The sequence below is a fragment of the Crotalus tigris genome, unplaced genomic scaffold (assembly GCF_016545835.1).
Source record: "Crotalus tigris isolate CLP2741 ecotype Arizona unplaced genomic scaffold, ASM1654583v1 scf7180000021493.194949, whole genome shotgun sequence".
Classification (NCBI taxonomy): domain Eukaryota; kingdom Metazoa; phylum Chordata; class Lepidosauria; order Squamata; family Viperidae; genus Crotalus; species Crotalus tigris.
In genome coordinates, this window is record NW_024098538.1 from 51,352 (window position 1) to 73,284 (window position 21,933).

General features: G+C 45.1%; 1 protein-coding gene across 3 annotated transcripts in view; it reads left to right on the top strand.

Moving 5' to 3' along the window:
• The window catches only part of MAPK4 (mitogen-activated protein kinase 4), a 34,011-nt gene extending 12,759 nt beyond the window's left edge, over positions 1-21,252 (top strand). For all 3 annotated transcript variants that reach the window (XM_039318746.1, XM_039318747.1, XM_039318745.1), the window contains 4 exons: positions 3,252-3,396; positions 15,513-15,674; positions 17,799-18,000; positions 19,012-21,252. In XM_039318746.1, coding sequence (XP_039174680.1) covers positions 3,252-3,396; positions 15,513-15,674; positions 17,799-18,000; positions 19,012-19,699 — 1,197 coding nt within the window. In that variant the 3' untranslated portion in view covers positions 19,700-21,252. The remainder of the gene's footprint in view (positions 1-3,251; positions 3,397-15,512; positions 15,675-17,798; positions 18,001-19,011) is intronic.
• The last annotated feature ends 681 nt before the right edge of the window (positions 21,253-21,933 follow it).

Consider the following 21,933-nt stretch of genomic DNA (forward strand, 5'->3'; position numbering starts at 1 on the left):
CTCAGCATGGCTGGCTCAGGAATTCTGGGAGTTGAAGTCCATGAGTCCTAAAAGAGCCAAGGTTGCCTACCCCTGGTTTGGGGGAACATTAGCAATTAGAACGGGGGGGGGCAGAGTTGCTGAAAAGCTGCTTCTAAAGAGCTTTGGCTAAGCAGTCTCAACTGCTTGCCAGTCCCAGCAGAGAAAAATAAAAGTTGTTTTTTCAGAAGCGAGGCGCCATGATTGGTCATGCCCAGTTATAAAGGAGAGCGAAGGGACAAAGGGAAAACAGAAGTGGTGCTTTATTCCTCAGTTGTAACTGTTACTGTGTTGTGATGTGAATTGCCTTTCCTCCTACAGATGATTAAGGAAGATTGCTTTTTTCTTTTTGAAAAGAAAGATTGAACTTGCCATCTCTTGAACCGAAAGAAAGAAAAAAATCAGTTGGGGAACACAAGTTAGAAGCAAGAAATTTTAGAAGAGCGTAAGGGGCAACCGTGAACCTCGGCTTTTGGGTGACTGTGATTTTTGGCAAGGAAAAATGGTTCTTGGCACTCCCTTTTGGCCCACGGGAGTCCGGTTTGGCTCCTGCTGCCTGTTTATGGGGCCCCCGCCAAGTCTTTCCTCCCATATTTCTTTCTTTGGTGCAGCTGGGCTTTTGATCTTGCTTTAATTCACACAAACATGGGTTGACCTTCACACAAACCCACCTGCTGACAGGGCCTGCAAACTGTATGAGTGTTTTGGTGCCCCAGGATCTCAGAGTGAACTCACTTTCGACCACTGGGCTGTTTTTGTTTTGAAAGAGAGAAGATTGGGGGAAAAATGCAGCTTAGCAAATAAATATTTGCAATATATAACCCCAGATTGGTAGAGTCAAGTGTAAGCCCAAACTGCAGGTCAGATAAGATAAAGCTGGGGATGGAAGCTGCCCATAACTTCAAGGAAGCTTGTGGTGGGAAAGGTTTTCTGCAGATCAGAAAAAAAAATAAAATAGCAGAGTTGGAAGGGACCTTGGAGGTCTTCTAGTCCAACCCCCCGCTCAAGCAGGAAATCCTGTTCCATTTCAGACAAATGGTTGTCCAATCACTTCTTAAAAAGCTGCAGTGATGGAGCACTCACAACTTCTGGAGGCAAGTCGTTCCACTGATTAATTGTTCTCACTGTCAGGAAATTTCTCCTTGGTTCTCTCCTTGATTAGTTTCCATCCACTGCTTCCTGTCCTGCCTTTGGGTGCTTTGGAGAATAGGTTGCCCCCCTCCTCTTTGTGACAACCCCTCAGATATTGGAAGATTGCCCTATGGCACCCCTAGTTCTTCTTTTCACTAGACTAGACGTACCCAATTCCAGCAACCGTCTTCATATGTTTTAGCTTCCGGTCCCCTAATCATCTTTGTTGCTCTTCTCTGCACACTTTCAGTAAAACCAACCAATCTTCTTTCCTTCCTTCCTTCCTTCCTTCCTTCCTTCCTTCCTTCCTTCCTTCCTTCCTTCCTTCCTTCCTTCCTTCCTTCCTTCCTTCCAATTTGCTTCTCCATTTTACAGGACTTTTTGTCCCACCTTGCCTCTTGGCTTCTGGGGTTTCTTGCTGCTTTTTTGTATTCTTTTCATAGGAATCGTTGGGATTGCTTCCCCCCCCCCCATACATAACCAGATAAGCGCATGCAACATAACACAAGCATGTTTGTACATGGGTTCATGCATGCTGGCGATTCATTTGTCCTTTGCATGAAATCAAGTGAGCTTTAGTGCAAGGTTGGTAAATCTGAAGATCATTTTGGATCATTTTCGAAATGGTTTTGTAGGAAGGCAACACAGAACTGGCCTTCATTTGAACTGCGTATTTTTTTAACCTGGGTCTTTTCTGAAAGCAGCCATGCGTGAAGGAGGATGTCTCCAGCCAGCGGTTAAGCAAAATTAGTTTTTCAGTAAGAAGGCAACAGATTGCTCTGCTTCTTTATCAATTAATAATGATAAAGCCCAGGGTGTGTTGGAATTACTGGTAGAAAGCTGCAGGAGGGAGAAAAACCAGACATGTTATCTTAACCAATGCCCACTAAAGCTTTATGGAGTAACAGAAGGAGAGAACCTTCTATCTAGGCCAGTGGTTCTCAACCTTTTTAATGCCGCGACCCCCAACCGGTCGTAAGTCGAGGACTACTCAACCGGTGCAGCACCGTTTGCAGACTGGGACTTTTGGTGGGCTCAGCAGGACAGAGACAGCCTGGACAATTCCTATTGGCTTTTGAAAGCCAATAGAATTAGACTCTATTCAAGAGAGTCTATTCTATGGGCTTTCAAAAGCCAATAGAATAAAAGGGAGTAGCACAGCTAAGGAGAAGGGGGGAAAAATGGAGGACTGCGTTGTTTGGTGACCCCCGTGAAATGGTCGTTCGACCCCAAATGGGGTCCTGACCCACAGGTTGAGAACCACTGATCTAGGACAGGGGTCCTCAACTTTGGCAACTTTAAGACTTGTAGACTTCAACTCCCAGAATTCCTCAGCCAGCTTTGCTGGGAGTTGAAGTCCACAAGTCTTAAAGTTGCCAAGGTTGAAGACCCCTGATCTAGGAGAACTACAGTAACCATTCTTGTACGCCTGATATCGCATTGCAGTGCAAGGTGCGTCTGAGGTTCAAATAAATCCAGTAAATCCTGCAGCAAATCCGCCACAGTGGTCCATGCAGGTAGTCCTCGACTCACAGTCCTTCATTTAGTGACCCTTTGAAGTCACCGCGGCACTGAAAAAAGTGACTTGGGACCATTTTTCATACTTACAACCCTTGCAGCGTCCCCACGGTCACGTGACCAAAATTCAGACGCTTGGCAACTGGCTTGCATTTACAACGGTCGCAGCGTCTCTCTGGGGTCACGTGATTCCCCCCTTTTGCGAACTTCTGACAAGCAAAGTCCACGGGGGAGCCGGATTTCACCTAACGACCGTGTCACTCACTTAACAACTGCAGTGATTCGCTTAACAACTGTGTCAAGTGGGGCAATAGCTCACTGAACAAATATCTTGCTTAGCAACAAAAAAATTGGGGCTCCATTGTGGTCATAAGTTGAGGACTAACCGCACAGCTGTTTTGCAACACGCACCCTGCTGTGCCCGGAAGCGTGGATGGAGAGGCTCCCCCCCCCGCTCTTTCTTCACCGTGTCCACTGCTTCCCCCCCCCTTGCCTGTACGTGGCCGGCCGGCCTCCTCCGCCATCCTGCGAGGGCAGCTGAACACCTGTGCGCTCTCTTGGTCTCCCCTCCCCTCCCCTTCCAGGGCCACCTCTCGGAGGGCCTCGTGACCAAGTGGTACCGGTCTCCCCGCCTGCTCCTCTCGCCCGACAACTACACCAAGGCCATCGACCTCTGGGCGGCTGGCTGCATCCTGGCCGAGATGCTTACCGGAAAGATGCTTTTTGCTGGTAAGTCTTTTCTTTTAATCTTAATTCTTTTTTATCAATACTCTTGGCTCCCCGATGGAGCTTTAAACACTCTGGCAGCTTTCTTTTTGTGCCCTTTCTTTCTTTAAAGGCCCGTCTAGGGAAGAAGTGCCCAGGTTGTTTTTTTTTTTCTTTTTTCCTCCTCTTTTTCATCTCTAAAATGGGCATGGTCTGTAGATTCTGATAAACATCTGGATATCCAATTTGGGTTATGGGGAAAAATAAGTTTCTGGTCCTCATTAGCTGAGAAATACAGGCAATCCTCAACTTACAACTGCAACTCAGCCCACAATTTTTGTGGTTAACTGAGACATTTGTTAAAGGGAGGTTTGCCCCATTCTATGACCTTTCCTGCCACAATTGCTAAGTGAATCACTGCAGTTGATAAATTAGTAGTCCAGTTGTTCAGTGAATCTGGCTTCCCCGTTGTCTTTCCTTGTGAGAAAGTCACAAAAGGGGGCCTTGAGACAGAGCAGCCGTCACAAGCATGAACCAGTTGCCGAGCGTCTGAATTTTGATCATGTGATCATGGGGATGCTGCAAAGGTCGTAACTATGAAAAACGGTCATAAGTCACATTTTTCAGTGCCGTTGTAACTTTGAACAGTCACAAAACGAGCTGTGGTAAGTCACGGCTCCCTGTACAGGTGGTCTTCGGCTTATAATCACAAATGGGGCCGGAATTTCCATTGCAAAGCAGGGCGGTTATTAAGTGAGTTGCACCCAATTTTACAACTTTTTCTGCAGAATCGCTGCTCCTGTTTATTTATAAAGCTTACAGGCTGCCCACCTCACCTCAATACTTGCACGATCTTTGAGCCAACCCAGCCTCCCTGATTGACTTTACAGGTCAGAAGCTGGCCGGGACGGTTGCAGGTGTTGATTATGGGATACTGGGACAGTGCGGCCATCGTAGATGCATGGTGGTTGCCAAGCGCAAGGCTTTTCAACCAGTGGTACGGGTACCACCTGTGGTACATTGGTACCTGGCAGGTGATACGCGACCATCCTAGAAAAGTGGTAGTGGGGGGAATGAGCTGAACCGGTGGCAGCACCCCACAAGCTTGAGCAAGAGATGGCTGGAGCTGCAGGGCTGTCAGGACTCAGCGGAAGTGCCAGGATCAGCGCTTTTTCAGGGTTGTCAGGGCTCAGTGGAAGCGCCAGGATCAGCACCAGGCTCCAGCTGGAGCTCAACGCTGATCCTGGTGCTTCTGCTGAGCCAGAAGAAGCGCGAATCAGCTAGAATGTTGCAGCATCTCCAGGGTCTTGTGATTTATTCAGATACTTGGCAACTGATTCATATTTATGATGGTCACAGTGTCCCAGGGTCATGTGAAGGGACCAAAACCTGCTGCAACCATCCAGCAGACGGGGGAATAAAAACCAAACACCCTCCCATCCCTGCTGCCAATCCTCAACAGAAATGCTCACAACAATGAAAACCTCGGACAGGAGGAAGAGTGCAGCCGGGTGGGCAGGCAGGTGTCTTGCTCGGCTGTGACTTGAGGGGCGTTTTTTTTCAGTGCCATTGTAACTTCAAACAGTCACTAAGCGAACTATTGTAAGTCGAGGACTACTTGTACTTTATCACTTTTTTCCTTTTTTGGGGGGGGTCATCAAGTTTTTGACATCTTGCTAGGCGACTGGTGGTCCTCGGATGTTGCCATATCCTAAAAGTGATACAATGGGTGAAAAGGTTGAAAAGCCCTGGCCAAGCGCACCAATTTCAATTGGGATTGTTTCAATGGTTGTAAGGGTGAGGAACATGCTGAAATGGTGTTCTCCACACTAGTGTGACTTTGGATGGTTGCTAAATGAATGGCTGTTAAGTCGAGGCCTGTACTTCTTCCCCCTCAGTTCTGATCTGGTATCAGTCAACGAGCAGAATATGGGGAAGGAAGCGAGGGAGGGAGGGAGGGAGGGAGGGAAGGAAGGAGGGAGGGAAGAGAGGGAGGGAGGAAGGGAGGGAGGGAGGGAGAGAAGGAAGGAAGGAGGGAGGAAGGAAAGAAGGGAGGGAAGAAAGGAAGGGAGGAAAGGAGGGGAGGGAGGGAGGGAAGACAGGGAGGAAGGGAGGGAGGGAAGGAAAGAGGGAGGGAGAGAAGAGAGGGAGGGAGGGAGGGAGGGAAGGAAGGAGGGAGGGAGAGAAGAGAGGGAGGGAGGGAGGGAGGGAGGGAGGAAGGAAGGAAGGAAGGAAGGAAGGAAGGAAGGAAGGAAGGAAGGAAGGAAGGAAGGAAGGAAGTCCTTGGGTGGGATCCCTGTGTGGGTTTTCCCTTGTGCCATCTGTGTGCTGAACACCTAATTCCCACTGTACTGTCTTATGTCTAAGGATATTTACCCATGTAGTATGGCTGTATTACTATTATCCGTCTCATCTTTTCTACCACCTTCTCCTATTGATATTTTATTTTTATATTACTTTGTTGTTTGTATGTACACTGAGAGCTTATGCACCGGAGACAAATTCGTTGTGGTGTGTCCAATCATAACTGGCCAGTAAAGCTATTCTATTCTATTCTATTCTATTCTATTCTATTCTATTCTATTCTATTCTATTCCATTCCATTCTATTTTCTATTCTATTTTCTATTCTATTTTCTATTCTATTCTATTCTATCCTATTCTATTTTCTTTTCTTTTCTATTCTATTCTATTCTATTCTATTCTATTCTATTCTATTCTATTCTATTCTATTCTATTCTATTCTATTCTATTCCATTCCATTCCATTCCATTCCATTCTATTCTATTCCATTCCATTCCATTTTCTTTTCTTTTCTATTCTTTTCTATTCTATTCCATTCCATTCCATTTTCTTTTCTATTCTATTCTATTCCATTCCATTCCATTCCATTCCATTCCATTCCATTCTATTCTATTCTATTCTATTCTGCATCCTATTCCATTCCATTTCATTCTCTCTTCATGAGAGTCATATTTGTGTCTCTGTCAGCCAGACACAAAACCCAGAAAGTCAAGGACAGGGCCTGGTAATAAGACATCACCGTGCCTAGTTTTCCACTCTGTTAATCATGATGCCTTCATTTTCCATCTGCTCAGCACCACTTTGGGAAGCATCATTATCCCTGCTGGGCAGCCAAGAGGAGCATTGCAGATTGGTGTCGCACCCTTGGATGGTTGCCCTGAGAGCTTCCTCAAACAGCTGCTTTAATCGCCCTTCCAAATAACACAGTCTCCCAGCTCTTGGATTAGTGACCACAAGAGAAGGGCGCTTTGGCTCATCAGGCCTGACTTACTCACCCTTGGACTGCAACATGGCAGAGCTTGTTAAGGTGTTGAGAGCAAGAGAGGGAGAGTCTGTGTTGTGAGCTTGCCATATGTGGCCTCCGTTGTTCCATTATGGTTAGTTCAGTTGTGCTCTGTGCTCGGTTTATGGAGATTTTCAAATATTTTGTTTTGTTAATCGTTGTTAGCTACCCAGAATCCATGTGTAAAAAGGGCGGCCATGGAAATGTTCTTACATACTGTAAATAAATAGACTAACATCATCTTCTAAAGTGATGATTTTAAGAGCCCAGGTGGTGCAGTGGTTAGAATGCAGCATTGCAGGCAAACTCTGCCCACAGCCAGGAGTTCAGTCCTGACCGGGTCAAGGTTGACTCGTCCTTCCGTCCTTCCGAGGTTGATAAAATGAGGACCCAGATTGTTGGGGGCAACAGGCTGACTCTGTAAAACGCTCAGAGACTGCTGTAAAGCACTATGGAGCAGTATATAAGTCTAAATGCTATTGCTATTTTATAAACTTCTTCCAGACAAAGAAGTTTACTACCATGCTAGAAATATTGGGTAGCAGCTGGGGAAAAAAGCCATAGATATTTATTCAGGACTTGAGTGCATTCCCTGCTGTTACTTAACAAATAAAAAAGCCCTTCGTTTTGCGGTTGGCCCAACTGTGGCTTTTGTTCTTCTTCACTGTGTTTGTTATTATTCTAAAATCTCGGTTGCTTATTTTGCCATCCTGCAAAATTTCAACACCTTGGGAAGCTCACTCAGCTTCTTTAAATAAATGATAAGGTTAATTAATAATGGATTCCATGTCCTCTTCTTCTGAAATAACCTCGCCCAGGAAGAACCGGCCATTCTCCCTCACTCAGAGAGGCGCTGGAGCCTCAGATCCAGATGGTGGGAGATGCGGAGATTTCTCCCACGCTGCAACAAACTCAGCTTCAGGCTGAGTGACTGAAAGAATATAGGCAGTCCTTGATTTACAACCTTCCATTTAGTGACCGTTCAAAGTCACAATGGCACTGAAAAAAGGGACTTGTGACCATTTTTCACACTTACAACCGTTGCAGCATCCTTACAGTCATGTGATCAAAATCCAGAGGCTTGGCCAGTGGCTCGCATTTAGGAGGGTCGCAGGGTCACGTGATCCCCTTTTGCAACCGTCTGACAAGCAAAGTCAATGGGGAAGCCAGGTTCACTTAACAACCATGTTTCTAATTTAATAACTGCAGTGATTCACTTAGCAACGGTGGCCAAAAATGTCGTAAAACGGGGCAAAATTCACTGAACCACTGTCTCGCCTAGCAACAGAAACTTTGGGCTCAAGAAAGCGAATGGTGTGAAAGGGCTCGAAGGAAGGCGGGATGGGAAGCTTTGGGAACGAAAACAGCCCGGGCCTCATAACTCTCCCTGTCTCCCTTCTCCACGCTTTCCTTTGCTTCTCCGGAGGCCCCTGGACTTCCCCGTTTTTTTCTTTGAAGACGTTTCGCTTCTCATCCAAGAAGCTTCTTCAGCTCTTTTGCACCACTCAGGAGACCCCGAGGACGCAGAGATAAACCTCCAGGCGGCCTCAACGACTCCCTAAAAGGAGGCAAATGACCAGCTGTCTGCAAGGAGTATAAATCCTTCCATTCCCCACCATCCGGTCAGAGCTGAAGAAGCTTCTTGGAGGAGAGGTGAAACGTCTTCAAGGAAAAAAACGAGAAAGTCCAGTGGCCTCTTGAAGAAGCGCCTTTGGGACAAGATTAAGGGATCCTTTTACTATGGATTCTTGCAATAAATGACTTTTTCCATCCCCTAGACCAGTGGTGGCAAACATATGGCACGCATGACAGAGGCGGCACTTGGAGCCCTCTCTGTGGGCACACGCACCGTTGTCCCAGCCCCACCTCCTCCCACGGCCCCCTCTTCACCAGCAGCCCCCCTGGAGGAGAGCCGCCCCCGGGCGCGGCCCACGCGAAGCAGCACAGCCAAGGACATGGTAGCCGTGCAGTGGGGGCAAGACTCCGCCCTGGCAGCCCGACATGCACATCTGATGCTGCAGGGCACGGGCAGAGGGCATGGCTGCCATGGCGCTGCTGGGCTGCCTTGGTGATCTGTGGCGGGTTGTGGAGGTGGTGGGTGACCCAGCGGGCAGGGCAGAGCGGGGATGGGGGTGTGGGGCAATTTTTGGGCACTCGGTCTCTAAAAGGTTCACCATCACTGCCCTAGACTCCAGTTAACTTCTCTCTTTCCCCTCTACTTTGCACTTCCAAAAGACATAATAAAGCAACAAAGAGCAAAATTAATACAGGTAGTACTTGACTTACAACCATTAGTTTAGTGACTATTCAGAGTTAAAATGGCACTGAAAAGAGACCGATTTTTCACATTCACAACCACTGCAGCATCCCCAGGTATTTATGTCCTGGGTTCATGTGACGACCCTTTACAAGCTTCCTAGCCAACTTCCGACAAGCAAAGTCAGTAGAGGACGCCAGAGTCGCTTAATGACCACATGATTCACTGCAGTGATTAGCTTAACAAGTGTGGCAAAAAGGTCATAAAATGGGGCAAAGCTCACTTCACAACTGCCTTGTTTAACAACAGAAATGTCGGGCTCAGTTGTATTCGGTTGAACTGTGGGGTCCTTGGTGCTCTCTGAACTTGCTGGTTTTCTTGCAGACATTTCATTACCAAGCTAGGTAATATCACCAACTGATGATATTAATTAGTTTGATAATGAAACTATAGCAAGAAAACCACCAAACTCAGAGAGCACCAAGGACCCCACACAATCAAACCCGCCAGAACTGAAGTGCCATATAGGGCACAATGGAGACACATCCTAGGTACGTGGTGGCGAACCTATGGCACGCGCTGGACCCAGCTGTTCCCTCCTCCTCTCCGCGCATGCGCAGCTCTCCGCACATGCCCAGTCTGGGAATAGGCGAGAGGCTATAAAAGGAGCAACTTTCGACAGAAGCAGCATTTGCTGCAGACAGTGAGCAAGCGAGCGAGCACAAGTTGGAGTGGACAGCGAGCAAGCACGAGCTGACAGCTCAGGGGCCACGCCCACTCAGTGGCCATGCCCACCCGGCACCCGGCGATGCATAAGTGGGTTTTGGGTCTCTAAAAGGTTCGCCACCACTGTCCTAGGTAGAGGGTTGTATCCATGCATAGATACATAATAGATTAACAGAGTTGGAAGAGACCTGGGAGGTCATCTAGTTCAACCCCTTGCTCAAGCAGGAGACCCTATACCATTTCAGACAAAGGGCTGTCCAATTTCTCTTGAGAGCTTCCAGTGATGGACCACATACAACTTCTGAAAGCAAAGCTGTTCTGCTGGTTGATTGTTCTCACCAATAGGAAATTTCTCCTTAGTTCCAGGTTGCTTCTCTCCTTGATTAGTTTCCATCCGTTGCTTCTTGTTTTGCCTTCAGGCGCTTTGGAAATGAACTGAGATGATGGAGAGGTAGGGATCTTCTTGCGCAAGTATATCAAAATGCTGCTTCACAGTTAGGCTAATGCTGTTTTGAGATAAATAGAACATGGTTGTTAAATCAGTTTCACGTTTTGGATGGCGTTTGACCAAGGCAACCATGCCTAGCATGCCCAAAGATTTTTCACTATCTTTCCCATTATGTCTTTGCACCCTGATTTAAAATAAATACATAAAATGTTTTCCTATCAAAGAAAGCTACAGCTGTACATTGTTATTGAGTCACATACAACAAGGTCCCCCAGAGTGAACAGGGAGGAATTAATGAGGAAATACAAGACTAAGTATTGATTAACTGTATCAGGCCTGCAATGCTTTATGTTTTATTTTATATCGATTTTATTGTAATCTCTTTGTTTGAATGTTGATTGCTGGCCAGAGATATCAGGAGTTGGGTGACATGCACGTTTAAATAATAATTAATAAGAATAATAATACAGTAGGTGGTCAACAATGCCAAATCCAGTCTAAACATCTGGCTGACATAATAATATTTTAAACCATGAACCAACAGCATCTGCCTATCTCAGTCTGTGCTTCCGCACATCCTAGGTTCTTAGGAAGAACTTGATGTGTGTGAAGGCCAACACCAGCTAAAGCACTACAACTGTGTTTTTACATTGGGAGGAAGAGGGGGAGGAGGAAGAGAAGGAGAAGAAGGAGAGAAAAAAACGGCAGAAAATCAGAAAATGTAAGGATCTGAAAAGAGAATTAGAATGACTGTGGCAAAAGGAAGCAACGATAGTTCCAATTGTAGCAGAGGCCATGGGTGCAATTCAAAAGCATCTGAAGCGCCACTTGAACACTGATGGCATTGACAACATCCCCACCAGTCAATTGCAAAGGACACCTTTACATCCTACAGCGATACTTTTAACACACCATCAAACATCTGCCTATCCCAGGTCTGTAGGAAGGGCTCGATAGGTGAGTAAAAACACCAAATCCTGTCTAAATATCTGGCTATGTGACCAACCATAATAATAATACCAAAATAAAATGGATTCCTGATGACACAGAAAATTGTTTTTCCTGAAACAGGGAAATTTGTTGAACTAGATCACCCATCCCCACCTCTGACACAATCAAAACTTTTACTACTATTGGACTCAGCCTTTGAGTGGGAACCGCACTAACAGCAAGTCTTTGCTGGCTACATCCTTCATTCAGCTGCTGAAACTCTATGCTGACTTGAGATTGTTAATAATTTAAGCTACAATAATGAGATTTCAACAGCCACAAAGCAAAAACACAATCTTCTTAAGGGTGCTTTGCTCCCAGTTTAATTTGAATGCCTCCAGCTAATGGTTTCAGAAATAAGAAATGTGGAATGAAATTAAATTTCTTCTTGGACATAATTTTGTCCTTACTCACAACTTATAATGATTTTCTGTCAATAAATCCCCTCCCTGGTTTTTTTAGCCCTTTAGAGCAGAATATAATCTTGCTTTCCAGCACTAATAACAACTAGTTTTTTTCTGTTCTTTTTGTAAGCAGTTTGCAGAGAAATTGTGCAAGGGAAGATATTTATGTAACTCTCTTACCCATCTTGGTGATAGCTAAAAATACTCCTTCGATCCTTTTTGAAGCACAAATAACCCTTGTAGCCATTTACTTATTTTAGAAAATGCTCCTTAATTGATAGGTGAAATTATTGTACTCCTGGCTTCATTTTGCCCTTGAGCACCAATAGCTAAATTTGAACAGAAAAGCTATTTTTTGATATCCAATTCTGTTGGGAGAAATATTCATTTTCCAACTGCAGCATCACATGTTAGAATGTTATTAAGATACTTTCTATCTTTTGCATACCTTTTTCTCCCAGCTATTTTTTTTCAAGATTTCACTATGAAACCTCATTTGCAAGTCACCTCACCCGATAAAAAACTCTGAGGTGTTTCACCCACAAAGTTGCAGCTATTTTTATTTATTTCCCCGTGATAAATGACCAAGACCAAGCTGGCTGGGGAATTCTGGGAATTGAAGTCCACGTGTCTTAAAGTGGCCAAGAAGAGGAAAGCTTGGCCAAGACTAAAAAAGTATATGAGTCTGTAATTGCAAAAACTTCCTTTGCCCAGTTGATTTCTCTGGAATCTATTCCTGACAACCTTCTCAGACTCTGGAAGTAGAGAAACACACCAGAGACATCTTTAGGTCAGTCTTCCCGCTTGTATCTTTCTTTACTTCTCTCCTGCCAGCTCACTTGTGGTTGAAACTGATTCCGTCCCTACCTTTTTCAGGGTTATGTCCACACCACACGGTTAACCAGGTTAAAAATAGCTTGTTAAAATGGATTTTTAACTCTTTTTTTGTTTTAGATTGCTTTGTCAAACATGCATATATTCTAGCCCTTTCTACGGAGTGAATTTAGGAAATGAGTTAACACAGTAACTGAATGGCGTGTGTTGGGTGAGAGCAACGTCCATGTGTAAAGGGTTTGCATTGTTTGAATATGAAGGATTGCCATCTCCCTTGTGTTTCTCGTTCTTTCTTACAGGAATGTCCCCAAAAGTAAATTATTTACTGTATTATTTCAGTGTGATTCATCTACCAAAATTCTTAGTCAGTGTGGCCACCAATCAAAAGGTTTGAGCAGATCTGTTGTCTCAGAAAGCTTTAGTCACCATGATATAAAAAAGATGTTGAGACTCTGGAAAGGGTGCATAGAAGAGCAACAAAGATGATTTTAGGGGACTGGAGGCTAAAACATATGAAGAATGGTTGCTGAATTAGGTATGTCTAGTAGTTTAATGAAGAGAAGGACGAGGGGTGACATGATAGAAATTTTCTAGTATCTCAGGGTTTGCCACAAAGAAGAGGGAGTCAAGCTATTCTCCAAAGCCCCTGAAGGCAGGACAAGAAACAATGGAAGGAAACTCACCAAGGAGAGAGGCAACCTGGAACTGACAGAGAGAACAATTTACCAGTGGAATGGCTTTCCTCCAGAAGTTGTGGGTGCTCCAACAATGGAGGTTTTTAAGAAGAGATTGGACAGCCATTTGCCTGGAATGTTATTAGGGTTTGGATTTGAAGATACATCCCCCCACCCCCACAGGATCCCTTCCACCTCTGTTATTCTTTTATTCTGAACTGGCTAACTAGGATTGGAACGATCACATCTAGATTGAAGACCATGAAGATCCACTGTAAATTGTATACAAAAGATTTTTTTAAAAAAAATCAGAAGAAGAGAATAGCAAATCCTTTTTGTATTATTGCAAAAGAAAATTGCACAGATATGTCTATGGTCACCTGGAACCCAGCTGACTCAAAGAATACTCTCCTTTTTATGGGCCTTTTTAAGCATCCACACATGAAAGTGTGGTTGCTTTTCTCCATCTAGTGGTGAGGATGGACAGTGAGATTTCTGACTTGGTGCAGGAGTCCCCAAACTTGGCAACTTTAAAAGACTTGTGGACTTCAATTCTCAGAATTTCTCATCTAGCCATGCTGGCTGATGAATTCTGGGAGTTGAAGTCCTCAACTCTTAACGTTGCCAAGTTTGGAGAGCCCTGACTTCATTTATTGGAAGCAACTAAACTCATGTGACTGCCGCATTATTATCCTGTGATACGTATGTTTAGCTCCATGTGTTTCCTTTTGGAGGATATAATGGGAGAAGGACCCATTACCACGAGAAGACCAGCGTGGCGCTTCTCTTTTGGGGAGGGGGGAAATGGGCTGCATCGGGTGCTCCAAAAAGGAGGAGGAGCTAGAATGGAAAAGTGATTGCAGCCAGGACAAAAACAAATATTAAATAAGTTTTGCTGTAATTAGTCCATTCATTTAGCAACCCTTTGAACTTTCAACGGCACTGAAAAAAGTGACTTACAACTGGTCTTCACAACTGTGACTGTTGCAGCATCCCCATGGTCACATGATCAAAATTCAGGCACGCACTTACAGTGGTTGCTGCGTCCCAGGTTGACGGGACGGCCACTTGCAGCCTTCCTGGGCAGCTTCCAAAAAGCAGAGTCGAGGGGAAAGCCGGCTTTGCTTAGCGATTCATTTAGCAACTGCTTCGCTTTGCAGCGGAAATTCTGTTACCAGCTGCAGTTGTAAGGTCTGACTGTACGTCCCGGGTGTTAAATAGTTTTGCCACTGTGTCACATGAGAAATTTGGTAGCAGTGATTGAAGGAGCTCTGCTGCCTCCATCCAAACCTTTTGGGGACCAGGTATCCCATTTCAGTTTGGGTGTCCCGCAGTAGCTAAAGCGGGCCAGGAAAGGGCACCTCGCTCTGCCCCGCCCGTGCTGGCGGAGGGGGTGTGCTGCGGATCCCCTCGGCCGAGGAATTCCGGCTGTCGGGATCCAGGGGAAGAGCCTCCTCTGCCGTGGCTTCTTCCCTCTGTGACGTCTTATCCTCGTCGGTGAGATTGCCTCCGTCCTCCTGGCGTTTCGAAAGAGACTCGGGACCCGGTTCCGACAGATGGCTTGGCGGCCCAGTGGGGGGAGCTCCATACTGGAGGTGGACGGCTGATTGATGTTCAGTGCCATTTCCACCCCCACCCCCACCCCGCCGTGTGTCCAGCTCCCTTCTTTGCTGACTTGTTGCCATGATTGTATCTGCTAATGTTGTTCTCTGTTGTTATTTTTTAGTGGATGATTTTAATGTTTTTCAGTGTTTTATGTTGTAAGCTGCCCAGATCCCAAAGGTGCTTTTTCACGAGGCAACTGGACTTTCTTCAGAGCTGAAAAAGTTTCTTGGATGAGAAGCAAAATATCTTCAAAGAAAAGAAAAGTCCAGTTGCTTTGTGAAAAAGCACCTTTGGAATAACTATGACCTGGATGACTGGGAGTCTCCATACACATTAAGCTGGCCAGAGTAGTTGGAGATGAGATGGGAGGCAGATAGATAGATAGATAGATAGATAGATAGATAGATAGATAGATAGATAGATAGATGGATGGATGGATGGATGGATGGATAGAGGCTTTGCACAACAGAGCCAACCCATAGATGTAAACCTTCTCTTTGCTTGATTGCTGCATTTTAAGTAGCTCCATATTTCTGAAAGGCTAAGGTCTTCTATGTTTGAGCCCTGGTGGCGCAGTGGTTAGAACGCAATAGAAAGGCTACTTCTGCTGACTGATGGCTGCCAGTAGTTTGGCAGTTCCAATCTCACCGGCTCCAGGTGGACTCAGCCTTCCATCCTTCCGAGGTGGGTAAAATGAGGACCCAGATTGTTGGGGACCATAGGCTGACTCTGTAAACCGCTTAGAGAGGGCTGTAAAGCACCGTGAAGCGGTATATAAGTCTAAGCGGTGTTGCTATTGCTGCTACTGATCTATGGTGGTCATTCGAGTTGTTTAGGTGAGCAAGTTCTCGGACTGGCAATATCCCAAAGACTACCTCTTCGTCTTGTCTGTTTAGGAAGCCATGAGTTGGAGCAGATGCAGCTCATTTTAGAAACAATTCCTGTTTTCCACGAAGAGGACAAGGAAGAACTTCTCAAAGTGATGCCAACTTTCATCAATAGCACCTGGGAGGTGAAAAGGCCATTACGGAAGCTTCTGCCTGAAGTCAACAGCAAAGGTAAAGTGGCCTTGGGATTTGGTGGGCGTCACTGGATGGGGAGATTAAATATGCTTATCCTTTCTGGGTTCCACAAACGTCGCTTTCAGAGAGACTCCATAATTCTACCTTCATTTCCCCAATCAGCCACAGCTTTTTTGAGACATATTCGGTGAACTGAAACCGATGTTGTAGACTTGATCGTACAGTAACTCGGATAGAAAGATCAAAGAAAGATAGAAAGATCATTGAAAAAATTGATGTAAAAGAGGACATATATATAGTACAGAAAGCTATTACAGGTGGTCCTCGACTTATGACCATAAATGAGCCCAAAACTTATGTGGCTAAGGAGGCCGTTGTTAAGTGAATTTTGCCCCATTTTATGGCTTTTTTGCCACAGTTGTTAAGTGAATCTGGCTTCTCCGCTGACTTTGATTGTCAGAAGGTGGCAATTGGTGATCACCTGACCCCCTTGGACATTGCAACTGGTATGAATGTATGGCCCACCTTTTAATGGGAAACCCTAAGGGTGTGTGTGTATCCACACAAACACACACACGTTCCTTCTCCAAGTTGAGCTCAATTTCTGGTAATCTCATGGAGACATCCATGAAGTTATTAAACGGGCTTAAACATTTGTTTCTGAGTTTTTTTTAATTGGTTCAAAGGTTATTTTATAAACCACCTTGAGAAGATCATAACCTCAAACATCAGTGTGAAATGAATGTCGACAATCAGTCATTCTAAATATATGCCAACTTTTTCATTTTGCAAAAAATGAAAGCCAATATTCTTTAAAAAGCTTTTTTAAAAAAAGCAAACAAACCCTGGAATATATATATATATATTGCCTGCGATCTTAAGAAATTGTAATAATCAGAAATCAAAGGCCTGTTCTTGATATTTGATCAGTTCTTCAACAATAACAAATAGTTCCGCAGTAAATATCTGAAATTTGCTACTCTACACCCCCCCAGCCCCCCCACTCCGTCTGCTTTTCCAAGTTAATGTTTTAAAAATATTTAAGTAACTTAACTGTGTTTTGCTGGTGCAAAATAAAAGCCAATAAATAGAAGCCTAAGGATTTCTGAGAGTGTCTTGAGACCATGAAGCTCCAGTTTCAGAGCCATTTACCCCCCCAGTTGCACTTACCCTCCCAAAGACACTTATGGGAGGGAAAGCTTCACTGAACACAATAAAACTTACTTTTGGGGAAAGCCAGTTTAGGACTGGGCTCGCTGTCGTAGTGTCCAAACGCTCATTTCCTTAGCTTCAGTGGTAACTCTTAATTTGAAAAAAACACAGGATTTTCCAGCTGTCCAAAAGTCAGATTTCCTATTTAACGTAATTAGAGATCTGCTTCTGAATGAAGAACAAGGACACTCCATAGTTAATGGATTTAGAGAGTTAAGGAAAAGGATCTTGAGGGAGATGGATCTGATCCCCCTGCCAAGGCAAGAAGGAGTCATGCATTTGTTGACGTTGAGGGCATCCAGATAACATTTGGGAACGGCACAGGCAGACCCAGGGGGAGGGCCTCATTCAGACATGCAGGTTTCTCTTGTTATAGCCAAGCTATAATAAGAAAAGTAAATTTAGCCTTCCAGGGGTGTTGATTCCCTGGTCTGGTCTACCTGACAGGACTGGCGATCTGTTCTCCCATTGCAGGAGGGATTCTGTGTATTGTGCAGATAAAGTACAACTAGTCCTCGACTTATGACCATAATTGAATCCAAAGTTTCTATTGCTAAGCAAGACAGTTGTTAAGTGAATTTTATCCCATTTTATGACCTTCCTTGCCACAGTTATTAGGTGAATCGCTGCAATTGTTAAGTTATGACATGATTTGTTAGGTGAACTGGCTTCCTCACTGACTTTGCAAATGGTGACCACATGACCCGGGGACACTGCGACCGTCATAAGTACATGCCAGTTGCCAAGGGCCTGAATTTTGATCACGTGACCATAAGGGTGCTGCAATGGTTGTAAGTGTGAAAACTAGTCCTAAGTCACCTTTTTCAGTCCCATTGTAACTTTGAACAGTCACCAAACAAATGGTTGTAAGTTGAGGACTACCGGTGTTTCACAAGGCTGGGCCAGGGGTGGGTGCTCTTGGCTTGATTATATATCTGCCTCTTGCAGCTATTGACTTTTTGGAAAAGATACTGACCTTCAACCCCATGGACCGGTTGACAGCAGAGATGGGCCTTCAGCATCCTTTCATGAGACCGTACTATTGTCCTGAGGATGAGCCTGTTTCCCAGCACCCTTTCCGGATTGAGGATGAGATTGATGACATTTTGTTGATGGAAGCTAATCACAGCCAGATGTCCAACTGGGACAGGTACATTTATTCCCTAGTGCAGTGATGGAGAACCTTTTAGAGACCGAATGCCCAAACTGCAACCCAAAACCCACTTATGCATCGTCGGGTACTGGATGGGTGTGGCCCATTGGGTGGGTGTGGCCCATTGGGTGGGCGTGGCTGCAGTGGTAACAGCAGACTGGATGGGACTAAAAAGTTCAATCAATCAATTTCAACTTTGCAAGATCTTTTTTTTTCCCGCAAGAAGTTGAAATTGACCAATTGATTGAACCCCCTTTTTTTTGTACACGGCGGCAGAGGCCTAAAGCGAAAAGGTTTTATAAAACCCAGTTGAAGGCCTAGGACTGGGGTGAGGGCGCACGTGCCCACAGAGAGGGCTCTGAGTGCCACCTCTGGCACCCGTGCCATGGGTTCGCCACCACTGCCCTAGTGTGAATTGTGCAGGAACACAGAATGTCTGGGAACAGAATTCTATGCATTAGAAAACTTAGTTTGCTTTCTTCTTTACTTCTAAAATTTTAGAGTAGAATAGAGTAGAGTAGGATAGGGTCGGGTAGGGTAGAGCAGAGCAGAGCAGAACAGAACAGAGCAGAGCAGGAATAGAATAGAATCTCAGGGTTGAAATGAGGGGTCCTTGGTATTCTCTGAACTTGGTTTTCTCGTAGACGTTTCACTGCCCAAGCTAGGTAATATCATGGCAGAAAAGAACCAAGCTCAGAGGCCACCAAGGGCCCCTCATTTGGTTTTGTGCTTTTCACGCGGAATTGTATATCTTACTGATTTTAGTACAGAATGCAAATAATCCTTGAAAATCCAAATTAAATAAGATGAGTCATTCCTTGGTACTATTCCAAGTTTCTGTCATTGTCTAGGGTGGGAACATCAGCCAAAGGGGTGCAAAGCTTTAAAATCTTTCAGGAAAAAGGTAAAATGAAAGAAGAAGCCCTCCAGCTGGTGATGGGAATATTTTACCAATTTATATGTAATATTTAATTTGTGTCTAATCCTGTAGTTATTTCAAATATACAGATATCAAGTAAGTTTGTCCTCGGATTTGGAATGGCGACAAGAAAAATGCCATGATTTGGATGAGGTGCAACGGGATCCCCGCGCAGGATCTGAATCTATTGCTGAGGAAGCTCAAGTGGATCCACGCAAATATTCGCAGAGCAGCTCAGAGAGGTTTTTGGAGCAATCACATTCTTCAATGGACCGAACATTTGAAGGAGACTCTGGGCACTCGTGTGATTATAAGGTCGGCTCACCTTCTTACTTAGACAAATTGTTGTGGCGAGACAACAAGATTCACCATTACTCTGAACCCAAACTCATCCTAGACTTGTCCCACTGGAAAAGAGCATCTATTGCTCCCGCAGCGGAGATAACCCTAGAGGAGGAACCATCCAACCTTTTTCTAGAGATCGCACAGTGGGTCACAAGCACCCAGACCGGGCTGGAGTGTCCCAATGCTCTTCCGGAGATTCAGGAAGGGACTTTGCCGTCTCCCCCTCCGCGTCTCCACCAAGAACCCAAGGAAGTCGACGAGAAAACTGACCCCCAGTTTGACTTGGATGTCTTCATTTCCAGGGCCTTAAAACTTTGCACAAAGCCGGAGGATCTGCCCGATAACAAACTCAAAGACATCAACGGAACATGTCTAGCGGAACACCCAAAGGAAATTGTTCAGACAGAAGGGTATCATAAAGAGAGGTGGTAAATAAAGGGATGGAAGTTGGCTTATAGTATCCATGGTTCTTCTCTTCTAAAATTCAGTTTTAACACAGTGCCCACGTAGCAATGAATTGTAATCCAGCTTTGAATGCCCATGGAACTCATCAATTCCTTATCTGATAACTGTCGGAATGCCTTCAATTTAAAGGCAAGCACAATCCAAGACCTTGTTTTTCTATGTCTTGCAAGCTAACCTAAAAAGTAATCTGGAGATGTGAATGAAATACTGAGATTTTTTAATACTGCCTTAACAGTCTTGCCTTTGCCTGTGGACATCAGCTTTCAGTGCAGAAAAATCCTTCAATCCAAAGGAAGTTAATTCTATGTGTATTTTTTTTCCTGTTATGAGGATCATGCGGTATTAGAGACCTTCCTATGGAAAACCAGCTCCATTCGCACGAGCAGCAGGTCCTTGCGCGGAAAGGTCCACTTGTGTGAGGGGTTGGTGTGCAAGACCTGCCGCTTGTGTAAATGGACCTGCATGCACGAGCACACACTCCCATTGCTTGCACAGAATCATCCCCTTCCCCCCCCCCGCCTTTGGCCAGTCCACAAAGCCGGATAGGTTAGAGATCTCCTGGACCAAGAAGTACATGCAGGGGGTTATCTGCTACCTTCATTCAATAGAAATGTCAGTCTCCCCATAATTAACCTTGTAGGTGCCCTGTCTTAATTAGGGTAGGTGAGTTAGACCAGTAAGTACTCTTTTAACCATTTAAATTATAAAGGGAAGGCAGCAAGCTGCAAAGCAGAATACCAGCTTTTAGCATTATCCATGGTTACCAAGCCTCCTTAGGAAATAAAGATGATGTGTGACTATGACCCAAAGCTTTATTTAGGTGCATATTCAGAAAAAAAAAAGTCAGATCACCTGATAAAATACATCCTGGAAATCTGAACAAGGCAATGCTGCCAGCCTGTTGGACGGTCTGGATTTTTTTTAAAATTGCTGCTCTATCCATCCTCCAACCTCTGGTGGGCTCCCCTTGGTCTATTTTTTTAGGTTTGATTTGCTTCAGTCTCCTCGCTTGATGGGGTGCACACTGTACCTGAGGGTCAAAAACGTGGACCACTAAATGGCCTGTAAAGAGTCACTGTTTTCATCGTCTCTTTGCTGATCATTGGCCACCAGAGGTTTTGCAGCGCGAACGTTGGAGTCCTCATTCAGTGACCCATGGATGGAACTTTGCAATAAGAGCAGGCTCTAGATCAGAGGTGGGGAACGATGGCCCTTTTATGACTTGTGGACTTCAATTCCCAGAATGCACAGCCATGCTGGCTCAGGAATCCTGGGAGTTGAAGTCCACAAGCCATAAAAGGGCCATGGTTCCCCACCTCGGCTCTGGACTGAAAATCAGGCTTGTCAGATGCTGTATTTTTCCTATCCTGCTCTATGGAGTAGAGAGTGGGGCTCTGACAGAAGCCCACCGGAAGAGACTAGAAGCATCTGAAATGGGGATTTACAGGCAGCTGGTATGTATAAGCTGGGTTGACAAAATCAGAAATGAGGTGATCAGCCGCCTGGGAAAGCCCAGGGAAATCATCAAAACAATTAAAAAATGAAAATTAGAATATTTTGGACATGTGACGCGACACCCAGAAAATACGGCATACTCCATTTAATCCTCCAGGGAAGGATTGAAGGCAAACGAGGTCCAGGCAGAAGAAGAACATTGTGGCTTCAAAATCTAAGGGACTGGTTTGGAGAAAACTCAGCAGCACTTTTTCGTGCGGCGGCTGATAAAAACAGGATCGCCAACAGGATCGCCAACGTCCGATAACGGATATGGCACAAGAAGAAGAAGCAGCAGCTCTGGACTGAGTTGGGCCCCAGCCGAGAAGCCTGCATGGTGGCAGCGAGGCAGAACAGTCTGGCCAAGAAGAGAGTCAGGAAGACAAACCGATACGTAGCTGTGCTCTGAGCAGCTTTGCAAAGGGGTCTTCTTTCTTTTCATGACACTACAAATAGTCCTCAACTTACGACCGCTCACTTAGCCACTGTTTGAAGTTACAGTGGACTTCGAAAAAGGGGCTTACGGCCCAGATGCATTGATGCCCAACGTCCCCTAGGGTCATGGGACTGCATTTTGGATGCTTGTCAACTGGTCCGCACTTATGGCTGTTTGCAGCATCCCGCAGGCAAATGACCTCAATTTATAACGTTTTTTGCCAGAAACTGGAGTTCGCTTCCAGTTTCCAGCAAAAAAAAAAAAAAAAAGC